At 35.8% G+C, this 18674-nt stretch overlaps 1 protein-coding gene across 4 annotated transcripts; it reads left to right on the plus strand.

The window, feature by feature from the left end:
- Positions 1-6315: 6315 nt before the first annotated feature.
- LOC116105951 lies at positions 6316-18518 on the plus strand. Of its 4 annotated transcripts, none has more exons than XM_031392312.1 (13): positions 6316-6734; positions 6945-7092; positions 7662-7816; positions 8608-8790; positions 9156-9231; positions 14508-14585; positions 15147-15232; positions 15929-16002; positions 16163-16208; positions 16813-16922; positions 17285-17459; positions 17708-17827; positions 18152-18283. In XM_031392312.1, the coding sequence occupies exons 1-12, from the start codon at positions 6465-6467 to the stop codon at positions 17798-17800; spliced, it is 1494 nt and encodes a 497-aa protein (XP_031248172.1). In that variant the 5' UTR covers positions 6316-6464; the 3' UTR covers positions 17801-17827; positions 18152-18283. The 4 variants fall into 4 exon arrangements, with proteins under 4 accessions (XP_031248172.1, XP_031248171.1, XP_031248170.1 ...); XM_031392311.1 differs by having other exon boundaries at positions 18061-18243; XM_031392310.1 differs by lacking the exon at positions 17708-17827 and having other exon boundaries at positions 18106-18518.
- Positions 18519-18674: the final 156 nt, after the last annotated feature.

The raw sequence follows: 18674 nt of genomic DNA on the forward strand, positions 1-18674 counted from the left end.
TCTTTAAAAGAGTATCAGCAATTAATCTTCAAAAAAATATCAGTAATTAATCTTCAACAATCGACGTGACATATATTTTACATGCATATTGGTAATATGGTAAATTTTGTTGTATCATATGAGGGCATTGATTTGAGTAAAGGAGATTTTTTTTTTTTTTTTTTTTCAGTTTTTCTTAAGCATGAAATAAAAATAACTGCAAAGAAAAATAGAAAAAGGAAAATAGAAGGGCATGAAGGGGAGCACAAGGGAGGAACATCCAAGGTGTGCAAATCGTTAGGTGGCACGTGACATGCTCGTGGCGTCACAAGTTAAATTTCTCCCTGACCTTTGGAGATGTGATTACTAGTCATGGGACCAAACGCCCCCTTGATTTATTTTGATCTTGACACTGTCATGGCTGTTCGATTCGAGAATCCGCTTTCGCTTTTATTAGATGCATCATGAAACGGTGTGTTTTAATACCACCGTAATGACACAATGATACGCAGGTTGTTATTAAGAGACAAAACGGTGGCGTGTAGGGCCGTCTGAATTGTTCAAATTCAATAATCTAATTATCATTAGTGTTGGTTGGATAATTTGGATTCAAATTCATATTGCAACATTGACTATAAGCCGCCGCCCAATTAAATTGAATTTAAGATTTTTAAATATTAATGGACAATTAAATAATCAATAACTAATATAATTAATCTATTTTTAATAAAGATTAATTATATTAATTATAAATTTATAATTATGAACTTGGTTCATTGCATATTACAGACATGCCCTATTAAGCTTCTTCCCCAATTAACCTGAGTTAATTAGGATTACAACGTTTTCCATTCTGCTTATATTCTATTAATTAATTGATTTGATTTAATTAATCATCTAATTAATTGATAATTACATTAAGTCAACTAAGTCATAATAAATTTATAAGAAGAGAATATAAATACTAAATGTAGACAAAATGAGTCAACCTAAATAATTTTAAAATAATTATAAATGATTAATTTTTCTATCATGAGAAATAATCAATCATTAGTTACGTTAATTGATTATTATTATTATGTTTTTATTTTTCTTATCAAAAAACAAAATTGCATAAGTCACTCATGCTGTAAGATGATCTTTTGACCCATCAAGAATATTCTAAGACGTTTCTAGTATGAACTCGATAATATCATTATATAATTTGGAAGATTTTTATTAATTAATATTCAAAAGGAATATTTGAGCTCATAAATTACTATATTACTTAATTAGAATATATATTTTTCAATGGGATTTTGCCATTTTGGTACATGCATTTAGGTTATTGTCATTCAAATTGTAAATTAAATTTGACTCTTAATTAATATATATATATAATTTTTTTTTTTTTTTTGGAGGGAAGAACAACATTTTTCAACCCGACATTTATATATAAGGTATAAAATGACATAGGGTGCGTTTGGCTCCCTGTTTTTATCCATATTCCCAATTCTATTCTCCAAATAATGTTTGGCACACTATTCCAGAAATATTACCCTATTTTTTTAATTACTTTTAGACCCCATAAGGTTATTAATTTCACTAAATGCCCCCTGAAATTTATTTTTTAAAAATTAACAAAAACCCCCCCATCAACCCAATTTGTCAGATTCCGGCAACCACCGCCGGTGATAGCCGGAATCTGTACAACAGCCTAAATTCTGACCATAAATGGCCGGAATTACACCGATCTGGCCTTTTCCGGCAAGATCCACCACGGATCTGGCCGTCAGCGACGGCCAAAGAAATGGCCGTCGTTGACCGAAAACGACGGCCACATCTTTGGCCGTCGCTGACGGCCAAAGATGGCCGTCGTTTTGGCCTTTCCGGCCGTCAACGGCCATAACAGGCCCTTAGATCTGGCCTTTTACAGCCAGATCCGTGGTGGATATGGCCGGAAAAGGCCATAATGATGCGTTACGGCACAGATCCGATCGGTCTGTGTCGTAACGAAATTTTCCGGCCAGATTCCGGCTGTGGCGGCCGGAATCTGACACTGTAGGTGGTGGGTGTTTTTGTCATTTTATATAGTAGGGTCTTTAATTAAATTAGTAACCTATGGGCTTTTTCATAAATTTTTAATTTTACCTCGTAATACTCCCCTATCCAACAATCCAATATTATCCTCAAAATCCTATCCAAAATACTATACCAAACGCACCCATAATTACCCTTTTGTTGTCTTTAAATTCATCATTTTGTCTTTCTTCCGTTAAAGTTAACTGATGGCAGATGAAAAGTGTCATTCGCCAAACCTTGGATGGGAAAATAGCGTTCTCTCTCTTTTTTTTTTCTCCCAAAAATCACTAGCCTAAATATGATGACGTAATGGACCCAGAGGGTAAAGTCGTCCAATAATTTTGTAACTCATAAATTATTAAAAAAGAGAAGAAAATTGAACACAATTCTTAAGATATATATATATCCACAATAATTAAGAAACTAATCCACAAGCAAAGAGTCTACTTTTAAGTGGGTGAGCGTGCACTTAAGATTAAATTAAATAGGGTGAGTGTGTTATCCATATGTTTGGCACACATTCTTTAATTATATCTTAAAAAATCTAATGGACAATCCACATGGATTAAAAGTTAATTGCCACTAACTTTGTCAATAAGATCAGGTCATGTTTCATTTTCTTTGCTTTTTACTAATTGCCATTAGTCTTAATCAAACATTATCGATATAATAATTATATTAGACCACATTAATTCCCATTAGTTTCGATCAGCTCCACGAACCGTGATTTTGTGTTTGGGATAAGTTTAAAGTCTCATACATAATTATGTAATTATTATCACAAGAAAATTGTTGTTTTCCGACAATATAATTATTCTGACATATTACGATATCACTAAAATAAATCGCATAATCCAACACTTGATAAACATACAATTTTCAATGGAAAAAGGGATTGATTATTAATGTTAACCAAATTTTTAGCATCAATTGCTGGTTTGATAAGGCTGAACGACTTTCACCTACTCAAAGTTTGGTATAAAGACAGATTGATATCCAAAAGGTTTGGAAATGACAAACAAATAATTTCTGTCATATTCTGTTAGGGATTTCTGTCTGCTAAAAGACAGTATAGTAATTTCATCTACAGTCACAAAATTTTTAAATTTAAATCTTTCTCTCCTAATCCATTCTCACCCTAAGCCCATTTGTACAGCCCTCTAGTGTCATCGATCGATTTTTTGACCGGATTTAGCATTTTTCTGCGAAGTTTGGTGATAAACAGTGGCACGCCCCTTGCTGGCTTGCGTTGGGAATGGAGATCTGTGGGTATTCCAGTCTTTTTATCATTTTTGTCTTTTAGCAGATGGAAATTCATAACGAAACATGACAGAAAGTGGGTGTTTGTCATTTTCAAATTTTGTAAGTATCACTTTGTTTATACAACAAACTTTAGGTATGTGTAAGTTGTTCCCCCGTTTGAGAATGATTTGGATGGATACATATTAGGGCAATAAAGTCCACTAACAAAAATCCATGATATAATCAATGGCATCCACGTCTGTTTTTAGGTCAAATACTGTATAGGGTTAGTGGCGACAGAAGGTAACTTTAATTTTAAGCATCTCTTCTGTCATATGAAAAGCCAATTAATTGCATGCTTGTATTGTATTCAATTCTTAACCCAAAAAACCCTGCTTCAGTTAGGTTCAGTAGTCATAAAGAACAAGGAACAAACTTCACCAGGAAATCATGGTGTTAATTAACTCAACATTTCTTCCTTATTAATTATCGTTTACAAGGGTCGTGATCTGCGATCTACGATTATAAGTGTTTGTATTGTAAGAGAATGTTAAGTCAGTCTCTTTTTAATAGTATGTCTTTACTATTTGCTTTGTAAAATTCGTGTCTTTAACCTCTATTTTTTTTTTAGAGGGAGTTACCTATTTATACCTGTTTTGCTCAAGGTAATTAGTGATTTTTGCAAATAGTCTAATGTTATATGGATTTTTCATGCCTTCCCATTTGTTGAAAACTCCCAAGTATGTATATATATATATCCTTAAATTAAATAGGGCTTGGAGAGGTGTGCGAACCAAATTCACTCATGTCAATTTTTGAGGTGGTTTGTGTTTTGATAGCTAAAATTTTTATTGTTAATTTTTGAGGTGGTTTGTGTTTTGATAGCTAAAATTTTTATTGTTTTTGGGTGCATATCGAATTCTAGTGGGTAGAGAGATCTGTTGAATCCTGATTGTTAGAGATGACGTAAGCGCATGTCGGCCCTTGTTTATAGGCATAACAATTATAAACGACAAAACCAGGTCCATTGGTGAGCGATACTGCATGCACATTTTCAGTGAACAGTCTCATACTGTCAACAATAACAAATTACCCAGAAAAAATCCTTAGTAAGATAGATATGAAGCAGGAATCACGTTAACGCGTATGACTTTTTATCTACGTATATTGTATATGTATAGTCCTATTGTAAAGGTATTTTACTATTTTTGGTTATATATGGAAAAATTGTGGGAAATGGAGTGAGGGAGGGAACCACTTCCATTACTGGTTCAAACATTTTGAGATTACAATGGACATGCATGGTCTTCTACTGGTGGAAATTGTGGACAACTTACGTATGTGGGTTGACTAGATAATGCATAATGAATCCAATTATTTGTCACTTAGAGCAATTGGCTCTTGCTTGCAGCTCAAATGGGATACCCAAATTCGGCTAAACATGATCTCTCTTTTCACTTGCTGTGGGTGCATATGATGTTTTCTGCCATTCCACGCACTTTCATTATATAATCAAAGTCTATATTTTGCGTGATAGAATTTGAGGTGAATCTGACTTTATCAAGGGTCAGGCCTGTTGATAGAGATAGTTGTTGGTTCTAACTCTTCATCCGCTGGTCAAACACTCAATTCAACTAGGTCTAGCTTTGATATCATGATAGAATTTGAGGTGGGTCTGACTCTTCACCCAATAAGATATTTTTGAATGAAATGATTACTCCCTCTTATAAATCAATAGACTTAAATGTGTCTAATCAGTGTGAGACTCTAACATTGCGAATACCATACCTTAACCCTTATATATATTCCGTCAGTCGGGACTTTGGGAATACAATCATCAATTCATCATCGATTTGCATGCTACAAAATGGTGAAGTGGAGGACCTTTCTTGTTGAAATTTGTTGATAATTATTAGTAGCATTATGTTGTTGGCTGCGTCTGTGAATATTATCGTCTTCCTGGTGCAACAAACACTCATGCCACCATGACTCTATCCAAATTTAGAGTGCTTGACTTTGAAATCTTCAACCATTTCTAGCTACCAAGACTTTATCTTAATGATATGCCCATCACACCTACAACTTTTCTTATTGGTATTTTATTTATTTATTTATTTTTGTTATGATAAATATAGATGTAATGTTTTTATTTTGTTTTGCATGTTAAAATTATTAAAAATCCACACTTGAGAATTTGCATGTACATATAATTAGAGGTGTTAAAAAAAATGCAAAAACGGAACCGAACCGAAAAACCGGTTAACCAAAAAAATAGTTCGGTTACAATTTAAAAAATTCTAAAAACTAAATTTTCGGTTCGAGACAAATTAGAAACGGTTAACCGAAAACCGGTTTTCTAAACCGGTTTTATATATATATATATATTAATTATATTAAATAAATAAATAATAACTTAAACTAAATTAAATCCCTAATTCACTCAATCTAAAATCCCAACCCAAATTTTTTTTCTTAGTTCCCAATGTATTGTCTATATTTATAATTTAATTTAAGACAAAATTAAAAAAAAAATGTTTTATAAAAAAAAAAAAGGAAAAGGAAAACCGTCGGTTTTGGTTTGGGAATTTTTCCAAACCAAAAATCTGGTTTGGTTTAGAAAAGCGGTTAACTAGTTCAGTTATCCGTTTTTAAACACCCCTACATATAATAACAACATACTAGAAAAAAGTAATATTATACTTACAAAAACTCTATACAAAGTGACGAGTCAAAATATGATTGGATGATTATCAAATTAATTTTTATATTAATTTATTCAATCATATTTTGACATGTCATTTTGTATAAAAGACTTTGTACAAAATCTTGGTAAGTTTAGTATTATTCGCTAGAAAAATTCTCAACATTGCACTGGGCCTTGTGAATATAAGCCCAGGTTGAATGGATCAAGTTCATGGGCCTATAAAATTGACCAAACATTATTTTTGGTAACCCGGCCCACGGGCCCAGTAAGCAACTACCTAACTCAACTGTCAACTACTCCCAGTACCGGATTTTAAAACCGCCATTAAACCCGCCACAATTACTGTTGTTATTACCACTGAGCCACTTCACTTCGAACTCAATGCTTCAGACAACTGATCCTGACAGCACTTCACTTGTCCGAAAATCCAATAAACCCTAGAGTTCTTGAACCTTTGAGATTTGAATCCCATTTCTTCATGGCTACTTCCACATACAATTTTTCTTTGATTCTCAAAAACCCGTTAAACGATGCCGAGGTTGTGCTCTTGAAGCAAACCCCACCTCCGAAATTCAACGATGAAGAGTACGATTCGTACGTGGATTCTGATCTCTGGGACTTGCCGTTTACGAAATTGAACATCGTAGAAGGAAAAAACTCTGAACTTACTGTGGCCATTCAAGGTTTAGAGTCGAGTTCAGAGACGATCAATTTTAGTAAATTTGATGTTGAATCAGCTCTTATACAGGTAATTTTCTAAATTAGGACGCTTTTGGAGATAATTTTAGTTGGCTTTTTTTTAGGGTTTTGTTATTGTTGACATTGATCATTTTAAAGATCACCAATTATGGTAATGGCTATGTAATTGTTATTGAGAAGTTTGTGGGCTCTGTGTGAAATATACAAAAGCAATGAAATTGTGATTAAATTTTTATTTTTTTGTTTTGTTTCGGGATAGGTGCTTGGGAAAATGGGGTTTGGGGTGAGAGATGGGGGAGAATGGAGATTGTGGAAGTGTGTGGAGGAAGCTGAGTTTGGACCAGGATTGCCGGTTCATACGGTATACATTATGGGCACATTGGTGGATGGAAATCGACATTTGCAAGGTTTGGTTTTACTTGTTTAAGATTTCAGTTTATAGGTTACAAAACATTTGAACTTCGTAAAATTTTGTGCTAATAATTGGTCTGTGGCCATGTGGGAAGCGATCAACAATGACAAAACTCATCTCATTCCTACATGTTAACCCCTAAAATAGATAAAATGGTTAAAGTTTTCTTTAATTTAATTGACTTTAATTTTTTTGTACAACTAAGTCAAGTAAGTGATATGACATGTCTTGGTTTTTGGTGTTAATGTTGACTTGCTTGCTGGAAAGTTTAATTAGGATTCGATTTGTCCATCCTAATGGGATAGAATCAGGCCAAGAACTATATTTATAGTATGTTAAATAGCGCATATGATAAACTTTAGGACTGAATCAACTTTGCATGGCATCATATGGCTCTAATTTAAAAAAAATTGGGCCATTAGATATCTATGCTGAATGTAGCGAATGTCTTTATTGGGTCCTTAGGTTCAGCAAATTAAGAGACTGGAAACTGTTTTAATTTTAATACCATATTCTTTTTTTTACTGATTTGTATGATGTTGGAAATGCTTAATTTTTTTGCAGAAGGATGTAAATGGATGTCCTCTCAAAGTTGTTTAAATTGGCTTGTGGAGGTGAAACCAAGTACTGATCGTGTGGGACCTTTGGTTATTCTTGGTCTTTTGAATGACTTGCTACAATCTAGAGAGTTGAAAGTCCTGCCAAAGCTGCAGTACCAGGTTTGCTATCTTTTCACAAGATGAAGCTGAAGTACTATCTTAAACAGAATCATTGATGTATTGTCAAATTTAAGCATTAAGAATGCTAGGATTTAGATGAAGGCTGTTATGGCAAAAGATATCTTCAAGAGTCACTAAATTGATTCTCTATAGTTTCTTGAGATATTCTTAATTTATTTCTTCACCTTTTTAATTTTTTGATACTTTTGTCCTTAGTCCTTGCTTGTCAATGGGAACCCCTCAAAGGCCCTCTTGTACAAAAAAATAAAATAAATAAATAAATAAAATAAAATAAAATAATAATTTATCAACTAAACTAGTAGGGACCCACGTTTACTTTCTATACTTTTTATTCTATGGCTTGACACAATTAAGTTTCTAGTCTCTAAAAGACCCCTTTTAATTTTGGGTAATATAAAATATTTTAGTCTTGATCTGAACAGTGCCAAACATAGGGAAAAAATGGTTTGAAGTTGCTTAAGTCTTTTCTTTTAAATGTAAGCTATGTGATATACGATGCGGTTGCTATAGTTCTATACTTTTTGTAGAAGCTTCAGAATTTTCTTTGTTCTCATAGCTAGCTCTTTTCACTGAGCAATTATTCTTGAGGATTCTAAGCCAGAGTATGATGCTACTAACTTTTAACTGTGCTATCTGATTTATGTTTTTCACTGGTATTTGATCTATATTCATGCAGTCGTCTGACCCTATACTTTGAGTATTTCAATTTTTTTGCATGTATCATCTCCATGCATTTCTGCAGAGCTAAGGTGGTGACTTCTTATTTTCAGGAGTACCCTCCTGGTGTTATCCTTGTACCCATGAAAAGTAGAACCAAAAGTCCTTTTCACACAACAAACTTGATCCTATTTGCGCCTGAAAGTATTTCAGATGACCAGGGGGACTCTAGATTTATTGCTCATGGAGAGGCATTGATAGTTGATCCTGGATGTCGTCGTGAATACCATGATGAGGTATGAAAAGAAAAAAAAAAATTATCACTTTCTTTTAGCTTAGCGTATGGAGGCATTTCCTTGTTGCAACAGCTTTGCTTGCTGTGACCATATACAAACATTCTGAGAAGAAAAAAGTGTATCACCAACTTTGAGCTTTACTTTATTGGGAGACATTTTTTCTTTGAGAGGTCTAAGAACTGCAGGAAAGTAAATTCTTGTCAAATGAACTCAAGTGAGGAAATCCATGGAAAACAAAGAGATAATTAATGGGCCGCAATTCTATAACGTTCTTTAGACTGCAGATCGTGGCTTATATATATATATATATATTTGGCTTCAATATTGTGAACTGATATTGATCAAATTATTATTTGCTTGATCAGCTCTTGGAAGTTGTTTCTTCTTTGCCCAGAAAATTAATTGTCTTTGTTACACATCATCACCGAGATCATGTAGATGGTAAGAATATATAGAGGTGTATATATTTATTATCACTCATTCTGGGATTTTCCTTTGTTTACCCTTTGTACTCATCCAATTTTTGGTGAGTGCTTAATTATTTGTTTATCGTGCTTGTGAATTTATACTGATAAGAAACTGTTCAGGTTATGAATCTATGAGAACTTTGAAATGGACACAGGTTCTAGATTCTAAAGATTTAAGGTGTATATGTCAAATGCTACGAAAAGTAGTGTGTCCACAAAGATTAAAAAAAAATAAAAAAAAAAACCAGGATGAGAACAGATTTATGTACAAGCTTGCAGGGAGTAATCATCCCTCATAAAATAGAGCTAATTTATATTTTACCCTAGAAACCTTTACTGTCAATAGAAGGCCATAAATTATGCCATAAATTCTGCATTGTTAATAGCTATTAATCTAGGCTGTATATACTCTCATTAATAGGAGAGGAGATTTAGCTTACCATGTTTAGCTTCCTAAAATCACTCTATGTAATAGCATGTACAGATTTAAGTTTCCTTGTATAACTGGCAGTCTGCCTATATAATGAAAGATCTTCTGAAAAGAGAGGATAATTCAAACCATTTTGTTATGGTATCAGAGCCATTCTCTAAGAAATCTCAGTCCTAGTTTCTCAGCCATAGCCTTAGTATTTATGGAGAAGTCAGATAAGTTTGTGTCAGATTCACTGGCAAAAATTATGTGCTTGGGAGTTCAATTGGAGACCTTCTCAAGGGTAAAACGCTGTGGGGACATATAGATGACAGCAGCAACGGGGGATCTACTGCAGAAATGTCTGTGGCTGACAAGGCAGCTTGGGATGCCAAAGATAATCAAATCATGTCCTGGATTCTTGGGTCTATGGAGCACATCTGATTCTTTCTCTGCGTCCTCATAGGTCTGCAAAGGCTATGTGGAATTATCTCAAGCAAGTCTATAAACAAGACAACAATGCTAGGCGCTTCCAGCTTGAGTTGGCCATTGCTAACTATACTCAAGGGGATCTATCAGTTCAAGACTACTACTCTGGTTTTCTGACGTTGTGGAATGACTATTCCGACCTTGTTACAGCCAAGGTCTCTGCAGAAGGATTGGAGGCAGTACAACTTGTACACAAAACCAGCCAAAAAGACCAATTTCTAATGAAATTAAGGCCTGATTTTGAATCTATTCGTGCCTCTCTAGTTATAGAGATCCTGTTCCAACTTTGGAGGCCTGTTTTGGAGAACTTTGCGTGAGGAACAACCCTCAATACTCAGATATTATGGAGCAGTCTCGTGTTGCTTCTAATACTGTCTCTGTTGCCTATGTGCTCATGGCAAGGGGAAGGGTCGTGACATGAGCACCACACAGTGCTATAGTTGCAAGAAATATGGCCATATTGCTCCTAACTGTCCTCAGAAATTTTGTAATTACTGCAAGCAGCCAGGGCACATTATTAAGGACTGTACTATTCGTCCTTCACGCTCCAACAAGGTCTATCATGCTGTTGTTACTGGTGACTTACAGCCAGCTCTGCCTGCTGTACTGCTGCCACGTCTGCTGTTGCTTTACAGCCTCCAGCACCTTTTCTAACAGAGAAACAGTGCAAGAAATGATGTGAGTGCATTTTCAGCATTGGGTCTTCAAGGTACTGGTTTCTCTCCCTCTTGGATCTTAGACTCAGGTGCTTCTAATCATATGACTAATTCTCTCCATGGTTTAAGTAATATCAGAGAATATTGTGGCTCTTCACATATTCAAACAGCCAATGGTACTGCTCTACCCATTGTGGCAGTTGGTGATGTATCTTCTTCCTTTAAGGATGTTTGTATCACCTAATCTCTCTGTGAATTTAGTTTCTGTGGCCAGCTTGTGGACCAAAATTATGATGTACATTTTACTCATGGTGGTTGTGTTGTGCAGGATCAGATGTCAGGGCAGTTGATAGCGAAGGGGCCTAAGCATGGACGTCTCTTTTCTCTGCAAATACCTGTTCCACAAAGCTACCTTCTTTCTCTGTACTATCTTTGCTTTGTAATAAGTCTAGAGTGTCAAATGAAGTCTGGCATAAGCGGCTTGGTCATCCTAATTCTAGGATTCTATCTTATTTGTTGAAATCTGGTTTATTGAATAATAAAGAGCACTCATCTTCCACTGTGTTTCCAGATTGTGCAACTTGTAAACTTGGCAAAAGTAAGATTTTACCCTTCCTTCTGAAGGAAGTAGAGCCCCACAGTTTTGAGATCATTCATAGTGATGTCTGGGGTATTAGTCCATTATTTCTCATGCCCAACACAAATATTTGTGACATTTGTCGATGACTACAGCAGATATACATGGGTGTATTTCTTGCGGCACAAATCAGAAGTTTTCACATGTTCAAATTGTCTTAGCTCTTGTTGACACTCAGTTTTCAGCTGCTGTTAAAATTCTTCGGTCCGACTCGGGTGGGGAATATATGTCACATGAGTTCCAATCTTTCTTGCAATCTAAAGGTATTATCTCTCAACGTTCTTGTCCATATACCCACAACAAAATGGAGTAGCTGAACGAAAGAATCGTCATCTTTTAGATGTTGTCCGGACAATGCTCATTGAGTCTTCGGTTCCTCCTACCTTTTGGGTAGAAGCACTTACCACAGCAACCTTCTTATAAATAGACTTCCTTCCCAAGTTTTGGATTTCGAGTCTCCATATTTCAGGCTTTATCATCAAAATCCTACTATACAAATCTTCACATTTGTGGTGTGTATGCTTTATGCATCTTCCTCCACCGGACAGAAACAAACTTTCTGCCCAATCCATCCGTTGTGCCTTCTTGGGATATAGTGTCACACAAAAGGGTTATTTATGCTACGACCAAACTTAATCGGGTTCGTGTTTCAAGGAATGTGATTTTCTTTGAAAATCAATGGTTTTTTCCTATGTCTTCCTCACTAGAGTCTTCCATTGCTTTCTTGCCTTCTTTTGATGACACTTTTAGTGCTCCTAGTACTCAGATTGAAAGGTTCCAGCCAGGCATGGTATACCAGCGGAGACCTCCAGTGCTGCCCCCTTCTGCTCTGTCTTGCCATCTGCTCCTTTGCGCGCCTCCTCTAGAGTCGGGTCCTCCTGACCGTTATGGATTCCCGTCACTTATAACAGGTATACTACTTCTGCACTGTCTGCCACTCATCTTCTATTGCTTCCTACTGGTTACTCACAGGCAGTTAAAGAGAAATGCTGGCAGCAGGCCATGCAGGAGGAACTATGTGCTTTGAGGCTAATAAGACTTGGAAGTGGTGGATTGTCCTGCAGGTGTGACTCCACTTGGATGTAAGTGGGTCTATTCTATTAAGGTTGTACTGATGGTAGTTTGGAAAGGTACAAAGCCCGCTTAGTAGCTCTTGGAAATAATCAAGAAAACGGAGTAAATTACGAGGAACTTTTGCTCCGGTGGCCAAAATGACCACCATTCGCACAATTTTGGCTATTGCCGCTTCCAAAATTGGGGTTTGCACCAAATGGATGTGAAGAACGCCTTTCTTCACGGGGATCTCAAGGAAGATGTTTATATGCGTCCTCCTGCAGGTTTACTTTCCACCCCTATCAGCAGTGTGCAAGTTGCGTCGCTCTTGTATGGTCTCAAACAGGCCCCTCGTGCATGGTATGAGAAATTTACTTCTACCTACTCAAGTTTGCTTTTTCAAAAGCAAGTATGATGCATCTTTGTTTCTTCGCAAAACTGAGATTGGTGTTGTCATTCTCTTGGTGTATGTTGACGACATAATCATCACGGGTACTGATTCGGTTCTGATCTCCAATTAAAGCAGTATTTACAGGACTCTTTTCACATGAAGGATCTGGGATCTCTTACGTTTTTTCTTGGTTTAGAAATTACTGCTGGTTCACATGGTATTTTCCTGTCACAGCACAAGTATGCCCAGGATTTTGTGGCTGCTCTGGTCTCCAGGACTCTACCCCTCTGATACTCCCATGGAACTTAATCCAAGTTGCGCAAAGAAGAGGGTAACTTGTTATCGACTGTAGCCTATCGTACGGGTTGGCCGCTTGGTCTATCTTACAATTAATAGACCTGATATTTCCTATGCAGTCCAACAAGTTAGTCAGTTCATGGCTTCTCCACGACACCTTCATATGGCTGCAGTCGACGAATCATTCGCTATGTCCATGGCACAGCTTTGCGGGGACTTTCCTATCTCCTGGTACTTCACTTGATCTTGTAGCATATAGTGATGCTGATTATGCCGGGTGTAGGGACACTCGAGTTCTATTACGGGTTGGTGTATTTTCTTGGTCCAGCTCTTATTTCTTGGAAAAGCAAGAAACAGGACCGTGTTTCTAAGTCCTCTACTGAGTCAGAATATATAGGCCATCCCAAGCTTGTGCGAGATACTTTGGCTGAGGGCTATTGGCTGAACTTGGCTTCTCTCCAGGTGGTCCTACTTCTCTTCATGCAGATAAACTAGGCCATTTACATTTCAGCCAATCCCACTCTTACGAACGCAATAAACATATCGAGGTTGATTGCCACTTCATGTGAGGCATTTGAAGCTCAGACTATCTCTCTTCCTCATGTGTCTAGCAACCTTCAATTGGCAGTATTTTCACCCAAGGCTCTCACACGGCAACGGCATAATTTTCTTACAAAAACAATGATGCTTATGGATAACCCGCATCAATTGAGGGGGGATGTCAATAGAAGGCCATAAATTATGCCATAAATTCTGCATTGTTAATAGCTATTAATCTAGGCTGTATATATCATTAATAGGAGAGGAGATTAGCTTACCATGTTTAGCTTCCTAAAATCACTCTATGTAATTAGCATGTACAGATTTAGTTTCCTTGTATAACTGGCAGTCTTGCTATATAATGAAAGATCTTCTGAAAAGAGAGGATAATTCAAAACCATTTTGTTATTTACAATTGGGATGAATAAAGTAAAGAGAAGATTATGATTACTTCTATACCATTTTCATTTCTGGACAAAGTGAAAAAAAAAAAAGTAATGCTATTAGAAAGATATTGAGTAGAGAAACCTAGATTTCTTGGGAACTAGTGGGGTGCTTTAAATGAACTAGTGAGCTTGCTAGGTATTTGACTGATTAAATGCTGCAGCATTGACCTATCACTCTGTATCTTGCTATAACTAATATCATTACCATTGAGGTAGTATACTGTGATCATATCTACTTTTGAAGTTTCTTTTTTCTTTCTTTCTTTTTATGGCCATTCTACTTTTAAAAGGTCTAAACTGCATATAATCCTGGTTTTTTGATTTTGTTTCAGGTCTCTCTATTATCCAAAAGTGCAATCCTGATGCTACCTTATTAGCCCATGAAAACACTATGCGCCGCATTAGAAAAGGTTATGATTGTCATGAACAAAGATAAATTTTGCATTCAATGGTTGAAACTATACCATCTTATGACCAGTAATTGTCAGTAAAAGCATGTTTGAGGCACAATTATATTTCTCACATGGTAGTCTTCGACAAAAATGGGTAATTACCCATGTCCATGAATAATGGTTCATGGAATAGTTACATCTAAGTAGGATTCCATCTGAGCATCTCTTTTATGCAGCAATAACACAAAGGATTGGGCCAGTTTTTACATACTATTGTATCAGAGATTTGCAATTAACCTTCTCTGACTTCATTAGCAAATAAGTTTTCTTACTTCATGATTTACATACTGACCTTACCAGCTAACAATTCATGCAGGATTTACTGTTTCATCTTTGTTTAGTTTTGTATATAAACATTAAGATTTAGGTTTTTGTCCATGAGTCAGTGGCATTCGGAATTAAACAGAAATCAGCTTCATCAACTTCAGTTTTTTATTTTGAATATTTGAAAGAACCACATATTTTATCATCAACCTCATCAGGTTCATGGAACTTTTAACTGAAGTTATATGATGACAGATGACTGGTCTCTGGGCTATACATCAGTTTCTGGAGGAGAAGACATTTGTGTTGGTGGTCAGAGATTGAATGTTGTTTTTGCTCCGGTATTTCTCATTTAAAAAACTTGCCTCCTTTTGAAATGATTGTTATGATAGGGAATCGTTATTTAGTTGAGACATCATAAGGTTCCACATTTTATTGTCAAATTCAATATAAGATCAGTTTGATGAGCTCATGCTGTATCAATTAGTAGAAGACTTAATATACAGCTCAGAAGAATTAATTTAAAATTAGCAGAAGACTTTGGATTCTTGAATTGACTTAAACCTGGGTCTAGCTTTTCTGGATTGTGTTGAATAGATGATTGTTTGTCCTTATATAGTAGAAAAGTTCAGATTAAGTTGATTATTGTTGAAACCCAGAAAAGAGATGCCATTCCCTGCATGTCACAATCTATGTAGGGGTATAGAGATGACTGCATGATCATATGGTGTGCCATAAAGACTTGCATTCAAGCACTTCCTTTTGGAACACGTGCCTTGGACTTGTTCTAAGGATTTAATAACAGTAATTTCTGATTCTGACTTGCATGTCATCTTGCCATGCTTATCGTCATTGCTTAAGAGTTCCTTTAGTTAAGCATATTGATAGGCTAAACTCAATTGACTTGTGGAACATATGAATTGCTACTGGGCTTAGTTATTGTTTTCTCTTCCATTTTGCTTGAATAATTACATGCTGTGTCTATAATGTAGACTTATAATATGTGACCCTGAAATGAGAATTTCTTCTTAATTCAGGGGCATACTGATGGTCATGTGGCACTGCTTCATGTCAATACTCACTCATTGATTGTTGGTGATCATTGTGTGGGGTAAGATTCTGCAGCTATCATGTTCTATTAAGGGCATCCTGAGTAATGGTTTGATTTAAAAAACACATTTTAAATCATTTTCATCAATTTATGTTTTGTTCTTAGTTTTTCCTTTTCTCTTCCAGAAACTATTCTGCTGATGCATCTTTGGTTATTTCAGTCAGGGAAGTGCAGTATTGGACATCACTTCTGGTGGAAATATGACTGTAAGTAGATAAAGACTATTGACTCTACAGTTTTTTGTTGGTACAAAATTTCCATTTTTGTTTCTAATTTGAATGGAATTTGGCCAGACCGCTGCCAGAGATTTGCCTTTCACAGTTGGATTTTGGTAAAACTTATAGTCATGACTTGAAAGTAATTATAGTGCTTCAATTAAATGAATCTAGCAGGCCTGTGACTGTGGTGCAGCCTCCATGTCTACCTCAGAGTTACTTGAAGAATTGAGAATATACGGAAGAGGCTCTGATTCTTCATATCTGTTGGCTGCTGGGCATGTCCAACTCCAAACTCCTAATGCATGATATTTTTATGTAGATGTAATAATTATTGATCTCCCACAAATTTGCGTAATCTAGTTAACAGGATGTCATACAGAGAAAAATGATTAACTAGTGTTTAAATAAGGCATATAGACTGTCACATTGGACTATTTATGAATACCTTAGTTTAGCTCTTCTCTTCTCTCATCCTCTTGTCCCCTCCTTGTTTATTCTCTCCTCCCCTCTGCTTCTTGAGTCCAACATTAATTGTAAATGTGATTACTGTGTTTATTTTTTTTAACATTGTGGAGTTTGTGGATACTTGCAGGAATACTTCCACTCAACTTACAAGTTTTTAGATCTTTCTCCCCATGTTTTAATCCCCATGCATGGAAGAGTCAACTTGTGGCCAAAGCACATGCTTTGTGGATATCTCAAGTACGAAGCATAAATCATTTTGTTCTTTATCATAAATCATTATCTCCCGATGTGTCAAACATTTGGTTAATTTTCTGAAGGGAATTCCTCTGTCATGGAATGTTATAGAACCATGTCAAATATTTTCTTTCTTGCCTTATCCTTGGTTTAGAACCTTTGGAACTCTTTGTCATGTCTGTAACTTTTTAAGCTCAAATCAGAATGGTATCAACATCCGTCTTTTCTTTTGTTCATACCCAATTGAATTAATGGGTTTATGGAGATTTTCATGGCCAACTTGATCCTCTAGCATTATGGATTTGTACATCATGTAACACATGATAATCAACAAGATTCTTATATGGTATTCCTTTTATTTTCAGGAACCGAAGAAGTAGAGAAGCTTCCATCCTGAAAGCCATAGAAAGTGGAGCAGAAACATTATATGACATAGTTTCAAAGGTATATGCTGAGGTTGATCGGAGTTTCTGGATTGCCGCAGGTTCAAATGTTAGGCTTCATGTGGATCATCTTGCCCAGCAAAACAAGTTACCGAAGGTAAATGTTACCCACGTCATATTAGAATAGTTCCAAGGCTACATGTCGGTGCATATTATTCATACATGTATTTGAGAAGTTCTTATTTCCTTTAACGTATGACATTATAGGCATTGCCCTTAACTTTTAAAATCTGAATGTTTGAACAAATATTAAGTATTCTGCGAGCATAGAAATGTAAATTACATGCATACAAACACACTACATATTGATTAGTCAAGTTCCTACCTTCCTATGAGAATTTGCAGGGCTTCTCTTTAGAATCTTTCAGTGGCAGTTTGGTTGAATTTGCTGAGAAGTTTGGGAAGTATGAACCAAATGAAGAAAGTGGCACTCGGTAGCCTACCCACCTGATATTTTTCAATTAGGTTGGACCACTTTACATGATTTTCACCATTAACTATATATAGCTTTTCTTTTTTTTTTTTTTTGGCAATTTTATGCAGAACCACTAAACTATGTAGACCTCGGAAACTATAGTTTCCATTTAATCTCTTTCACCTTCAAATTAATCTGTCTTCCGAGCCTGAGGGTTTTTTATGATATTGGCTGTTGTTAGTTTCCGGTTGCACTGATTACTTGATGTTGGGTTTTTTTATAGGAATTTTCGATTCAAAAGTTCCAATCAACATTGTCTTCTTTATAGGAATTTCCAAATACAGAAGTTTCAAATGTCATTGTGTTCTTTATAGGAATTCTCAATTCAGAAGTTTCAAAAGACATGTCGACTCCGTTTCATCGTCAGGTGGGGGTTGGCATACCTTGGTAGCAGGATTCAGTTAAAGCACCAGAAGCTAAGCATGTCCAAGTTACTTATTTCTGGGGCAGTGGCTGGATTTGCCGTATTCTACTCAGTGAAAAACAAGCTCATTTCCAAATAAAGTCAGGTAGAGGTGTACAATTTGGAACTCCATGAAAATGATAGACATAATACAAGACATTTATTCAAGTGACCAGTAAACTATCAAAGTGTTTGTATTTACATTTGAATCGAGTTTGCCAAAAAGTGGAAGCTATTCAGCTTAAACTCAGTTAATTTTTATCCCAACTTAAAGGGTTGATGAAACTTCACAAGCAAGAATTACAATAGCCCACCAGGCCAAATATGGGGCCACTCTGCAAGAGGCCATTCCTAATTAACTGCTTAAATTTTGGCACCTAACACATGATATTCATTGCATTGCATCTTCTACATGTACTGAGTTCATATGAATC

The sequence above is a fragment of the Pistacia vera genome, unplaced genomic scaffold, assembly GCF_008641045.1.
Source record: "Pistacia vera cultivar Batoury unplaced genomic scaffold, PisVer_v2 Contig507, whole genome shotgun sequence".
NCBI classification, from domain to species: domain Eukaryota; kingdom Viridiplantae; phylum Streptophyta; class Magnoliopsida; order Sapindales; family Anacardiaceae; genus Pistacia; species Pistacia vera.

Coding starts and splice junctions, on each gene's coding strand:
- LOC116105951 (XM_031392308.1), top strand. CDS start 6,465: ATGGCTACTTCCACATACAATTTTTCTTTGATTCTCAAAAACCCGTTA. Junction 8,791..9,155: donor GTCGTGAATACCATGATGAG/GTATGAAAAGAA, acceptor TTGCTTGATCAG/CTCTTGGAAGTTGTTTCTTC. Junction 17,460..18,151: donor AGCAAAACAAGTTACCGAAG/GTAAATGTTACC, acceptor TGTTCTTTATAG/GAATTCTCAATTCAGAAGTT.